The 12,462-nt window shown below is 41.9% G+C and overlaps 1 protein-coding gene across 1 annotated transcript in view; it reads right to left on the minus strand.

Moving 5' to 3' along the window:
• Nucleotides 1-1,894: 1,894 nt before the first annotated feature.
• The window catches only part of LOC137562059 (extracellular calcium-sensing receptor-like), a 30,258-nt gene continuing 19,690 nt past the window's right edge, over nt 1,895-12,462 (minus strand). Inside the window, exons 6-7 of the mRNA XM_068273399.1 lie at nt 10,844-10,967; nt 1,895-2,817 (exon numbers count right to left, since the gene is read on the minus strand). Coding sequence (XP_068129500.1) covers nt 1,895-2,817; nt 10,844-10,967 — 1,047 coding nt within the window. The remainder of the gene's footprint in view (nt 2,818-10,843; nt 10,968-12,462) is intronic.

The following is a 12,462-nucleotide window of genomic DNA, read 5'->3' on the forward strand; positions in this document are numbered from 1 at the left end:
GCAGGATACCTGCAGGTATTCTGGGGTCTCAACTTGTGCCTGTCCCCAGACACTGCACCAGCCCTGGTCTGAGGGGGGATTCTGGGCAGCTGTAATTCCCCCCACCCCTGCGTTTGCCTATGATTGGAGTAAGCTTCACTACTTACCTAAGGGGTGCTGCTCTTCTGGCCCCTGTCCCATATTGTATGCACCCTCTTCTCCATGGACTTGTCACATCTGCTGCATTTTATAGCTGCTGGCAGTGTCTTTTGGGTGTGATCATGCTGGGAAAGGTACTCTGTATATGTGAGTACATCTTTCTACTCGCATCCATGGACTACATCTCCTGGAATGCATTGAGGTAGGTGTGCATTAGACACTGCCTGGAACTACAACTGGCCTGTGTAGAAGATGGTGCATCCCATACAAGCTGGGGGCCAGAGAAACAGTGCCTCATAGGTAAGTAGTGAGCTCACCCCCCCCCCCCCCCCCACCTTTATGACACTCTCTATGATGAACCTCCCTTATGAGTAGGTTAATTTTAAAAGAAAATCCTGTTGCTCAGTACCCTTTAATGAGGGACAAAAAGTAAACAAATTAGGGCAATGTAGTTGTGGACATACACGTACAGCATCATAAATACATTCAAAATATTTCAAGTAGAGATTATTGTAATTGGCTAATTACGATTACGCAAAAATTTCACGTAAATTTTCACAATTACGCCTATACGTAATTATGATTTGTAAATTAAATCGATTCATATAATCATTTGTCATTTTGCAATTTGTAATTCATAATTGCTAGATGTGTTAAGGAGAATAGCAGGTATAAGTAAAAAAAAAAATTCAAAAAGACCTTTTAGTTTTTTTCTTACTTTTGTGTACATTTTTGCTGACTTAAGTGGTTATTTGCAACCCCCCAAACATGCTATTGCCACCAAAATGATTACATATTACATATGTTAAAGAAAATATTGAGCACAAGTGAAAAAAAATAATTTTTTTAAAAAGACTGTCGTTTTTGAGAAAACTTATTTTAAAAATGCAAAGAAAAATGGTTTTTAAACTTAGAAAAAGATAAAAAAAAAACATTTTTCTTTGCATTTTTAAAATTGATTTTCTCAAAAACTACAAGATGTTTTTGACTTGTACCCTCTATTCTTAACATATGAAGGAATTTTGGTGGCAATAGCATGTATGGGGGCATTACTAATAACCAATAAATTTGGTGAAAATGTATGCAAAGTTAGGGCTGGTGCACACCGAGCGGCTTTTTGGGCGTTTTCAGATCCGCTTGCGGCTGCGGATCTGCTTGGTCAATGTATCTCAATGGGGTGGTGCACACCAGAGCGGCAGGCGTTTTGCAGAAACGAAAAATGCCTGGGTGAGGCATTTTTTGGATTTCGGATGCGTTTCTGCCTCAATGTTAAGTATAGGAAAAACGCAAACCGCTCTGAAAAACGCCTGTTCAGAGCGGTTTTGCAGGCGTTTTTGTTACAGAAGCTGTTCAGTAACAGCTTTACTGTAACAATATATGAAATCTACTATACTGAAAACCGCAGCAGCAATCCGCAAAACGCTAGCAAAACGCCTCATAAAAATAAAAAAAAGCGTTTAAAAATCTGCTAGCATTTTGCGGATCTGCTAGCGGGTTTTGGTGTGCACTAGGCCTAACAAATGATTACAATTAAAGAGAAAATTAATTACGATTTTCCCAAAAATTTCTCATTACAATTTTGCATCCAATGCAAAATTACATCTATGCAAAATTTGTGCTCATCATTAATTTCAAGTCCAGGTCATCTTGAATTTTGGTTTAAAAAATCATTGCAAGCTGAAAGCCCCTATGAGCAACTGAACAAAATAATTGTGCCTACTGAAACTTTCCACCATAGGTGACACAATAAAAAAAACTACATTTTCAGGAAACTGTTCGAAAAAAATGTTTCTTTCTTAAAGAGATCTCTGGTGTTCATGTCGGGTCTGAACAATATGATATAACATTTAGGAAGGAACATACAGATGACCAAAGCCCAGCTGGAGGCCAAGATGGCAAAGATCTCCATGGCCACAGTGTATTTGCCCTGAGCACTGAGAGATGCTGGGATAAATGACGTCCAGACACTGAGGAAGGCCAACATGCTGAAGGTAATGTACTGGGCTTCATTGAAGCTGCCAGGAAGTCTCCGTGCTAAGAAAGCAACCATAAAACTAATGGTGGCCAGAAGAAAGAGATAACCCAACATGGTCCAGAAGGCAAAAGGAGAACCTTCACTGCATTCCACAATGATGACTGGTTGAGGTAGAATCTTGTATTGTGAAAATGGTGGTGCAATAGAGAGCCAAGCAATGCAAAATATCAACTGTAATATGAAGCATACAATGATCATTAAATAGGAGACTTTTGGCCTTGCCCATGTCTTCAACTTGCTAGCTGGCCTAGTGGCCATAAAAACAAAAACTACCATCAGGGTTTTGGCCAAAACGCAGGACACACAAAGGCTGAAGACCAGGCCAAATGCAGTTTGTCGGATAAGACATTTTTCTGTTTGGGGGTAGCCAATGAAAAGTAAAGAACAGAGGAAACACAGTGAGAGGGATCCCAGAAGAAGACAACTCACAGAGTAATTGTTGGCTTTAACCATGGGGCTACTTCTATACAGAAAGAAAAGTCTCAAAATGCAGCCGGGAACCAATGAGGACAGAACACTGGTCACCGCCAAAGTTGTGCCTAATAAATCTTCATAAGAGAGGTATTCTGTTGTCTTTTGGAGGCATTTGGTTTTCTGAGGATCTGGCCACTTGTCCCATGGACAACCAAAGCAACCCAAGGCATCTGCAAGATGAAGCAAGCAAACTTTCAATTAAAGACTGATTGCCAGCCATAAAATCAAATTCCATTTACCCACTACTCTGTGTTAATTAAACAGTCTACAACCGGACCCTGCATTGCAAGCATTCTAATATAATCGTAAATGTTTCTGCTGTAATAAACCTTATGTCAGTCAGCCTGGCTCTATTTGCTATATCGTCGAGGACAGGGAAGCTTGTTATCTCCCCAACCAGATGTCTGCTTCTCACTGATTGGCTGAGGGCAGTTCAGTGTGACACAATAGACCTCAACCCTCTGCAGAAGCTGATGAAATATGATCTATGCTGTGCTTACATGTGTTTAGAAAGCAAGCTAGATATGACAGTGCAGTTTCTAGGAGAAAAAAAAGAGTAAGGGAGGAAATGACATCAGGATTGGCTTCAGTCAGCGGCAGTAATGATGGAAAATACCTGAAACAGTTTTCTCTTTAGTTATTATATACAACTAGCTGATGACCCGGCGTTGCCCGGGTTTGTATTTGGCTGTTGTCGGCTCTGTCCACTTTTTCTAACCTTAAAGGGGAACTGAAGAGAGAGGTATATGGAGGCTGTCATGTTTATTTCCTTTTAATCAATACCAGTTGCCTGGCAGCCCTGCTGATCCTCTGCCTCTAATACTATTAGCCATAGCCCCTGAACAAGCATGCAGCAGATCAGGTGTTTCAGTGGTTCAGACTTATAAGTCTGATCTGACAAGACTAGCTGCATGCTTGTTTCTGGTTTTAATCAGATACTACTGCAGAGAAATAGACCAGCAGGGCTGCCAGGCAACTGGTATTGATTAAAAGGAAATAAACATGACAGCCTCCATATACCTCTCTCTTCAGTTCCCCTTTAACACACAAACACTCATTGACCAAGTTTGTGAGCTTTGTCATCCATAATTTGTATATTCCCATAGAAATTAAATAAATCAGATTGGCGGTTTGTGACTCTGCCCCTCTCCAGCATTTGAACCCCAGTAACCCAATGACCAACTGTAGCAGGTTTGCAATTAACAGTGTGAAAATGGCAGAAATTTAAATATTCCCCTTAAAAATCAACAGCTGAATTTGATTGGCTATTATAGGCTCCACCCACTTCCCTGAATATTAATCTCAGTCACCCAGTGACCATTTGGGCAAAGTTTGAGAACCCTGCCATTAACCATGTAAGAAGGCCTGCAGTTTATATTTTCCCAGTGAAATTTGTTTTTGGCTCGGCCTACTTTTTTAACCTGGACACACAGTCACTTAATGACCAAGTTTGTGAGCTTTCGGGTCCTTGGCATCAATAAAAACAAATCTGATTGGCTGGTTTTGTCTCCGCCCCTTTTCTGAATTGGAACCCCAGTGACCCGATGACCAACTGTGACTATGTTTGAGGCTTGTGCCATTAACAGTGCAGGAATGGCAGCAGTTTTAATATTCCCCTTGGACATCAACAGGTAAATATTGATTTTTTTTATGCTCCACCCACTTTTATGAATATGAATCCCAGTCACCCAGTAACTGTGCAAAGTTTGAGAACCCTGCCATTAACAGTGAAGAAGGGCTGCAGTTTACATTTTCCAAGGGAAATCTGTTTTTGACTCCACCCAGTTTTTGTAACCTTGACACACAGTCACTCAATGATTGTGAATGGAAGCAGTTTATCCAGGAAATAAATCTGATTGGTTGTTTGTGGCTCTGCCCCTTTAGTCAATTTGAACTCCAGTCACTTAATAACCGACTGTAGCAGGTTTGAGGCCTCTCCAATTAACAGTGTAAGAATGTCAGCAGTTTCAATATTGCCCTTGAAAATCAATAGGTACATTTAGATTGGCTGTTGTAGGCTCCACCTACTTTCTTTAATCTTAATCCCAGTCACCCAGTGACCAACTATGTCAACTTGAAGAACTCTGCCAATAACAGAATGGCTGAAATCAATCTAACAAATCTGATTGGCTGTTTGTTGCTCCACCCCCTTTAGTGAATTTGGAGCAATGTCACCCAATGACTGACTGTATCAGGTTTGAGGCCTCTGCCATTAACAGTGTAAGAATGGTAGCAATGTAAATATTTCTCTTGAAAAATCAGCAGGTGAATTTTAATTGGCTGTTGTAGGCTCCATTCACTTTCTAAATATTAATCCCAGTCACCCAGTGGCCAACTGTGTCAAGTTTGGGAACCCTGCCGTAAACAGTGTAAGAATGGCTGCATTTTATATTTTCCCATGTAAAAAATGTAGTTGATGGCACCGCCCACTTTTTCTAACCTTGACATACAGTCACTCAATTACCAAGTTTATGAGCTTTGGTGTCCTTGGTATTAATAATTTGTACATTCCCATAGAAATTAATCAAATCAGATTGGCTGTTTGTGGCTCTGCCCCTTTCTGAATTTGAACACCAGTCACCAAGTGACCAACTGTACCAGGTTTGAGGCATCTGCTATTAACAGTTTAAGAATGGCAGCAATTTCAATATTGCCCTTGAAAATCAACAGGTGAATTTTGATTGGCTGTTGTAGGCTCCACCCAATTTCCTGAATATTAATCCCAGTCACCCAATGACCATTGTGCAAAGTTTGAGAACCCTGCCATTAACAGGGCCTGTACACACTGCTGCACTTGTGCTTTTAAAATCGCATGCGTTTTTTAATCACAAGGGGTATCATTCATAAAAGTGCTGTCGGTAAGGAGAATCAATGCGGGAAAACACAGCTGCTGGTATTTTAGACTTCTGGGTGGGCATTCATAAAAAAGTGTTCAGGTGCGATAGCACTGCGGATATTCCCCGAACTAGGCAGGCGGTAGGCTTGCGGAAGCACAGGAAGCTGCCGAGTTGATACATTTCTCCGTGTTCCGCTCTACTGCAGCTGCCCGGGAGGTCTGTGTCTCCATTAACTTTACATTGGTATCGCCACATCAGAGGCAGCGGTATTTCCCGTCCTCATACCACTTGCGGTATTCTTTATGAATTTACATTTTGTTACATTTGTTCCGATAGGGCAGCACGGTGGCGTAGTGGTTAGCTCTCTCGCCTTGCAGCGCTGGTGTGAGGATCCGCTCGGCTGCCTGCGCAGGCAGGCAGCCTTTTGACCACTGTTCAGGTCTGCATTCTGCAGGTCTCTGGAAGAGAGACCTTTTGTCAGTTTTGCAGCTTGCTGCTGAGGAATTTGCATACGTTTGTCATGCAGATTGCCTAGCCACATCCTTTGTAGGCTTGTACTATAAATACCATGTGATATCACAGACCTGGGCTGGTCATAAGGGTTAGTCCTGTGGAACACTCCTGGAGTGTCAGCCTTGCTCATTGTTTGAAGGTTAGCTTAGAGTAATTCCTGGGACTGCACTAGGCAGGTTCCCTAGTGCAGTTAGGATTGCATATCTGTTTTGTTTGTCTGTTGCGATTGTCTTGTCCCAGCGGTGGCCGACAAGATGTCGTCCTGATCTTTCTTCTTGGAGTATAGCTGGAGTAGCGGTTGCTACCAGCTATCTCATCTGTTCTGTCTTGCCTGGATCGCACTCGCCTTGCGCTAGTGCTGTGGATCCGTCTCTCTCACTTATTCCTGTTTTCGTGTATCTGTCTTGTCTGCTACGAACGCTTGCTGGAGGCTCGGTGAGGTAACCGTTAAGCAAGCGCTCGCGTCCTCTGTTTCATGTTTGTCTGTCGGTGGTTAGTTAGGCGTGCTTGTCTCTGTTGTGCTTAACACGCGGAGACCACGCATAAACGCGTGCACTGTTGCGAATGAGTGTGGTGTTCGCGTTTAGTTAGCGTTTGTTATTTTCCTTATCTTCTCATTGTATGATTTGCTGTGCCTTTGCTACTCTCGTGCTCTGCCTTGCTGTAGCCTAGTGTCACCTCTGGCAATCGCCTCTCTTGCGATTGCGTTCCTACTTCATATCTGCTGTTGTGTGTGCACCATCGCGGGTTGGCGACTAGTTTGGTGCACACACATACAATCTGTCCCTTTGCTCATTCTCTTTCGCAAACGCTTCTCTTGCGATTGCGTTCTCACTCGGTTTCCTTTGTTGTGTGTCTGCCGTCGCAGGTTGGCGGCTAGCTTGGTGGACATACATACATTCCTCATCTGTGCTTATTCGGTCTTGTGTCTCTGTTAGCAATCGCCATCTCTGGCGATTGCCTTCCCACTTTATCTTCCTTGGTTGTGTGCCCGCCGTCGCAGGGTGGCGGCTAGATTGGTGAACACACATACCCTCTGTCGGTTGGACCTCTCTCTTTCAGGGCTATCTTGCCCTGCGTTTCTTCTCTTCGTACAATTCCTGTCTAGCGTCTGTGGCAGGGCAGAGGAGCTGTTCCTCTGCACTCCACAGCTCCACCTGTCGACAGGAATTTCCCTCTACAGGTGCATTGCACCTTTTGCTGGGTTCCCTCAAATTATACGCTTGTGGAGGATTTCCGCAGTGTCAGCGCACGTCTTGTGCGCTGATCACGGAGAGAATTCCACAATCGTTACAGCTGGGTCCCTGGTTCGAATCCCAGCCAGGGCACTATCTGCAAAGAGTTTGTATGTTCTCTCCGTGTCTGCGTGGGTTTCCTCCGAGCACTCCGGTTTCCTCCCACATTCCAAAAACATACAGATAAGTTAATTGGCTCCCCCTAAAAAATTGGCCCTAGACTACAGTACTTACACTACATAATATAGACATATGGCAATGGTAGGGATTAGATTGTGAGCTCCTTTGAGGGACAGTTTGTGACAAGACAATATATATATATTATATATATATATATATATACACTGTACAGCGCTGCGTAATATGTCGGCGCTATATAAATACTAAATAATAATAATAATAATCAGCGCACAAGGCGGTGATTTATCACTCTGCTCGGTAGTGTCAGTTTTTCATGCGCAAAGAGGCTTTATGAATGCCGAACTTGCTGAGTGTCGGTAAAGTCAGCTGTTTTAAGCATTTCCGCATGCGGAAATGCTTTATGAATGATAGCCAAGGTCTTTTAGAAAAATCATGAAAATTGTGAAGACCTCTACACACTGGTGTAATGTAACTTTTCTATTTTCATGAAGGCTTTGTGATTTAAAAATCGCATGTGATTTTCAAAACGCAGCACAAGTGCAGCAGTGTGTACAGGCCCTTAGAATGTCTTCAGTTTATATTAGACCAGTGAAATTTGTTTTTGGCTCCACCCACTTTATTTAACCTTGACACACAGCCACTCAATGACCAAGTTTGTGAGCTTTCAGGTTCCTGGCATAAAAAATTTGTGAATTGAAGCAGTTTATCCAACAAAGAAATCTGATGGGCTGTTTGTGGCCCCGCCACTTTAGTGAATTTGGACCCCAGTCCCCCAATGACCAACTGTAGCAAGTTTGAAGCCTCTGCCATAAACAGTGTAAGAATGGCAGCAGTTTAAATATTCTCCTTGAAAATCAATAGGTGAATTTTGATTGGCTGTTGTAGGCTCCACCCACGTTCCTGAATCTTAATCCCATTCACCCAGTGACCAAGTGTGGCAAGTTTGAGAACCCTGCGATTAACAGTCTAAGAATGGCTGCAGTTTTCATTTTCCCATTAAAAACGAAAGGCTGAAATTTGGCTGTTTTTTGCTCCGCCCAATTCTCCTGGATTTTTAACCTCAGTCACCAAGTGACCAACTGTGCCAAGTGTGGGGACTCTGGCTTGATTACTGTGAGAATGGCAGCCTTTTCTATTTTTTCCATTGACATGAATGGGTGAAATCTGATTAGCTGTTTGTAGCTCCGCCCAGGTGTGCAGGGGGGCTGCGAGACCCCCAGAACATATCATCCCAGGTAGTAAGGGATCTGCATACCAAGTTTTGTTCAAATCTGTCAAGCCATTTTCACGTGATCGCAGCACATACACACACACACACACACACACATATACACACACACACACACACACACACACACACACACACACACACACACACACACACACACACACACACACACACACACACACACACACACACACACACACACACACACACACACACACACTGTACACACACACACTGTACACACACACACACACACACACACACACACACAGACACACATACACATACATCCGATTTTATATATATAGATTAAAACTTGGACTGTACAATACATAGGTTATTTAAGTGGAACAAGTATAAATCTGATTATATATGTTTGTTTGTTTTTTCCCTGGGATAGTATGTCTGTGCCTGAAGCTTTAAAATATGAGCTTGTATTGTTACTTTGGCCCCTATGCAATTCACTTTTTCTCCTGAGTTTTCTCCTAGGTGATATTTTTAAACTTGTCAATAAAATGCCTTTTAAGCCACTAGAGAGCAAGACAATACTCAATATATAATTTTGATAGTACTTTTTCACCTACTTTTTGGTACTTTTTTAGTTGAAAAGTGTTGGAAAGTTATTTTAAATCGAAGATGAAAAATTATCTCCTAAGAGAAAACTCAGGTGAAAAAGTGAATTGCATATAGCCCTTTGTGTGATTGTGTAATGTTTTCAAGGATGCACCTGCATCTCTTCTTATAACTGCCCTGCCCTACTTCTCATTAGGGATACCCAATGATTGTTCTAATTTTCTACAAAAAATGTGTGCAGCTTGGAAATGGACAATCATTTGTACTTTTGACTACTAAATGTTCCACATACATTAACATGTAATTATTCCTTATCCATTTATTTTTTTCTCCTGAGTTTTCTACCAAGAGAACATTTTTCATATTCATCTAAAAATAACTTTTCAGCAGTGCACTTAGTCAGCGAAAAAGTGCTAAAAAGTAGGCAAACACGTAATACACTTATTTTCAGTATTATCTTACATGATGGAAGCTTTAAAGGTATTTATTACTCCACCTCTTGTTTTCTCCCTATTATTTTACATTGCAAGCTCACAAGGGCAGGGCTCTCTCACCCTTTTGTGTCTTGGAATCTGCTGTACATTTTGTTCATCATGTTACATTTGTCACTGTAATTACTATGTCTTCCATATCTGTGTAATGTACCAATGTCTGTATTTTGTGTATACCATTGTTTGTATTATTAGGTATCCCATAATTGTTTCAATGGATTGTGTTGGTGGTTTATAGAAGTAGAAGCTTAAAGTGGATCCGAGATAAACTTTTACTCATTGCATAGTTGTGTTTCTTTCATATAGTTTATAGGGCATTCCTCAATACTCCAATTACCTATAAACTAAACAAGCCTCGCCCACAGCTCATAGTGCCTTGGCAGTAGCAAGGGCTTATGGGAGCTCAGTCTGGGCAGGAGGTTACTAGCCAGAGATTTCAGAGGCAGAGGGGAGGAGGAAGGAGGAGAGGGGAGTGAGCTGAGGGCTGGGGATGCAGTTGCAGTTTGCCTGTGTGTAATGTGACAAACAAAACATGGCTGCTGTCATTGTATCACAGGAATAAATAAACATAAAACTGTTGAAGCTGTTTGCAGCTAGATTTGCTGTGCAAACTATCTAAACTTTAGGTAAGATATATAGACAAGTTACTTGTCATAGTTAGTTTTTCATCTCCGATCCACTTTAAGGAAAATGTGCTATGAAAAAATGTTCATTTACTACTTATTTTACAGATTACTATCCCTCCCACAGCAAACATCACCTTCTGGTCATAGTGTTCTTAACTTATCTGAAATAGGAAGATTCTGTTATTTGCATTTTTTAGATAAGCTTGTTTCTGTAGCTAAAAAAACAAGCAAACAAACAAACAAACTAAAAACTCCCCACAATTCTGTTGGCACTGCACAGTTTGGCACAGTTCAGTAAAGGTACACAGACCAGGTTAAAAAAGAAATACAAATTAGGGGACATATAGGGACCTGTGTTTAAAAAATAAAGGGGTTTACATACCGTATATATCTGGGGCACTAACTATTTCTAGGCATTTTTTTTTAATTTTTGGATGCTACAACCCCCTTTACGTAAATCTGAACGTAAAGCAAATGTGACTTTTTTAAAAGAGAAAGTTAGAACTTACTTTGGGGGGGGGGGGGGGGGGGTGAACTAAAGCAGAAATCTACCTGTCTCATTGGAAATTTCTCCTTGTGGACAGAGAACACAATCATAACAGCAAATAGGTTGTCCTCTTATAGGCACCTTCCAGAATCCTGTAGGACAGCTATCACTGCAGATGGAACATGGAGGCTGAAAAGTGGAAATAATAGTTAGAGAAGATACCCTTGTTCAATTTTAAAATCTACTAAACACTGCTTTACCTTATAAACTCTACCGCAATACTAGTAATTAAATATAAACTTACAATAAACAGTTCTTGAAACTGCTTGGGCCTGGGGTGACATAAATACTGCTGGGTTCATGCAAGCCTAGATCTGTTTTTTTTTTCAGACTGGGAACTGCCTAAAACTTCCCATGTGTCTATGTGAGTAATAAACTGCACAGTGCAGGAGCTCATATGCCTTAAAGGAGTTCTGTGGAGTTAAAAATAAAAAAAAAATAAAAAAAAACCTACGATCGTTCGTTCCCCGTCACCGGTCCCAGTCTAATTATCCCTTCAGCGAGACAGCAGCTGCACGCCTGTGGCCGCGTGCGTGTTTGCTCCCACTCGCATCTCCGGGAGCTTAATGCGCAGGCACAATACGAGAAAACCTCATAATGCACCTGCGCAGTAAGCTCCCAGAGACGCAAGCGGGAGCGCGCACTATTCATCTTGTTAGATGAATAATTGACCAGTGCCAGGGGCGGAGAACAGAGGATCATAGTAGGACAGTGTAGGACAAGATAGCTACAGGAAGCCAATAGAAGCCCCAGGTAAGTGTCTGTTTTTGCTTTTTTTTTTTTTTTTACTCCACAGAACCCCTTTAATATTTACTTTTTTTTAACAAGAAAAACAGGACATCGTGTTTAGAAATTGTTATAAGTGATTACTTGGGTCCAACTAGGCTTTGCCGACAGCTGATGAGACCTCCACTGGTGATGTGCTTTGTCCAAAGCAAGAAGTAAGTGTCCATAAATTCACTAACAGGGGAAACAGGCACCATCCACCATGAAGTGCTACCTTATTGTGCTACCTGTGTCGGTGACATAGTGTTCCACATACAGGCCACACTTGTGCATAGTTCATGCAGCTGGTAAAGATATACCATATGTGGGAGGGGAGGTGAGTTCGGGGGCACTAAGCATACAAGCCATTTTGCCACCCGTTATTTTAACGCAGGTTAAGCCGAATGACGGGTTACCCTGCTGCCGCACAATTTCCAGACAGTGCTAATTACCATTCCCCCTCATAGCAACTCAAAGGGAGAAGTAATTTGGGGGCCGCCGATCGCAGGCACCCAAATTACATTGCTGCGCGGTCATAGACATATTAACATTATGTCTATGGTGGCGCCCAGGTCAGGCGCAGCTAGGGGAAGAGTGCACAATGAAATGACCTGCTTTGAGGCACTAAACTGACCAAACCATTGCCGTTTCATATATCATGTATGGTTTAAAGGATATCCGAAGTGACATGTGACATGATGAGATAGACATGTGTATGTACAGTGCCTAGCACACAAATGACTATGCTGTGTTACTTTTTTTCTTTCTCTGCCTGAAAGAGTTAAATATCAGGTATGTACGTGGCTGACTCAGTCCTCAGTCCTCAATTCCAACTATAAAACACTTTCCTAGGAGAAAA

The sequence above is a fragment of the Hyperolius riggenbachi genome, chromosome 3, assembly GCF_040937935.1.
Source record: "Hyperolius riggenbachi isolate aHypRig1 chromosome 3, aHypRig1.pri, whole genome shotgun sequence".
Lineage (NCBI taxonomy): Eukaryota > Metazoa > Chordata > Amphibia > Anura > Hyperoliidae > Hyperolius > Hyperolius riggenbachi.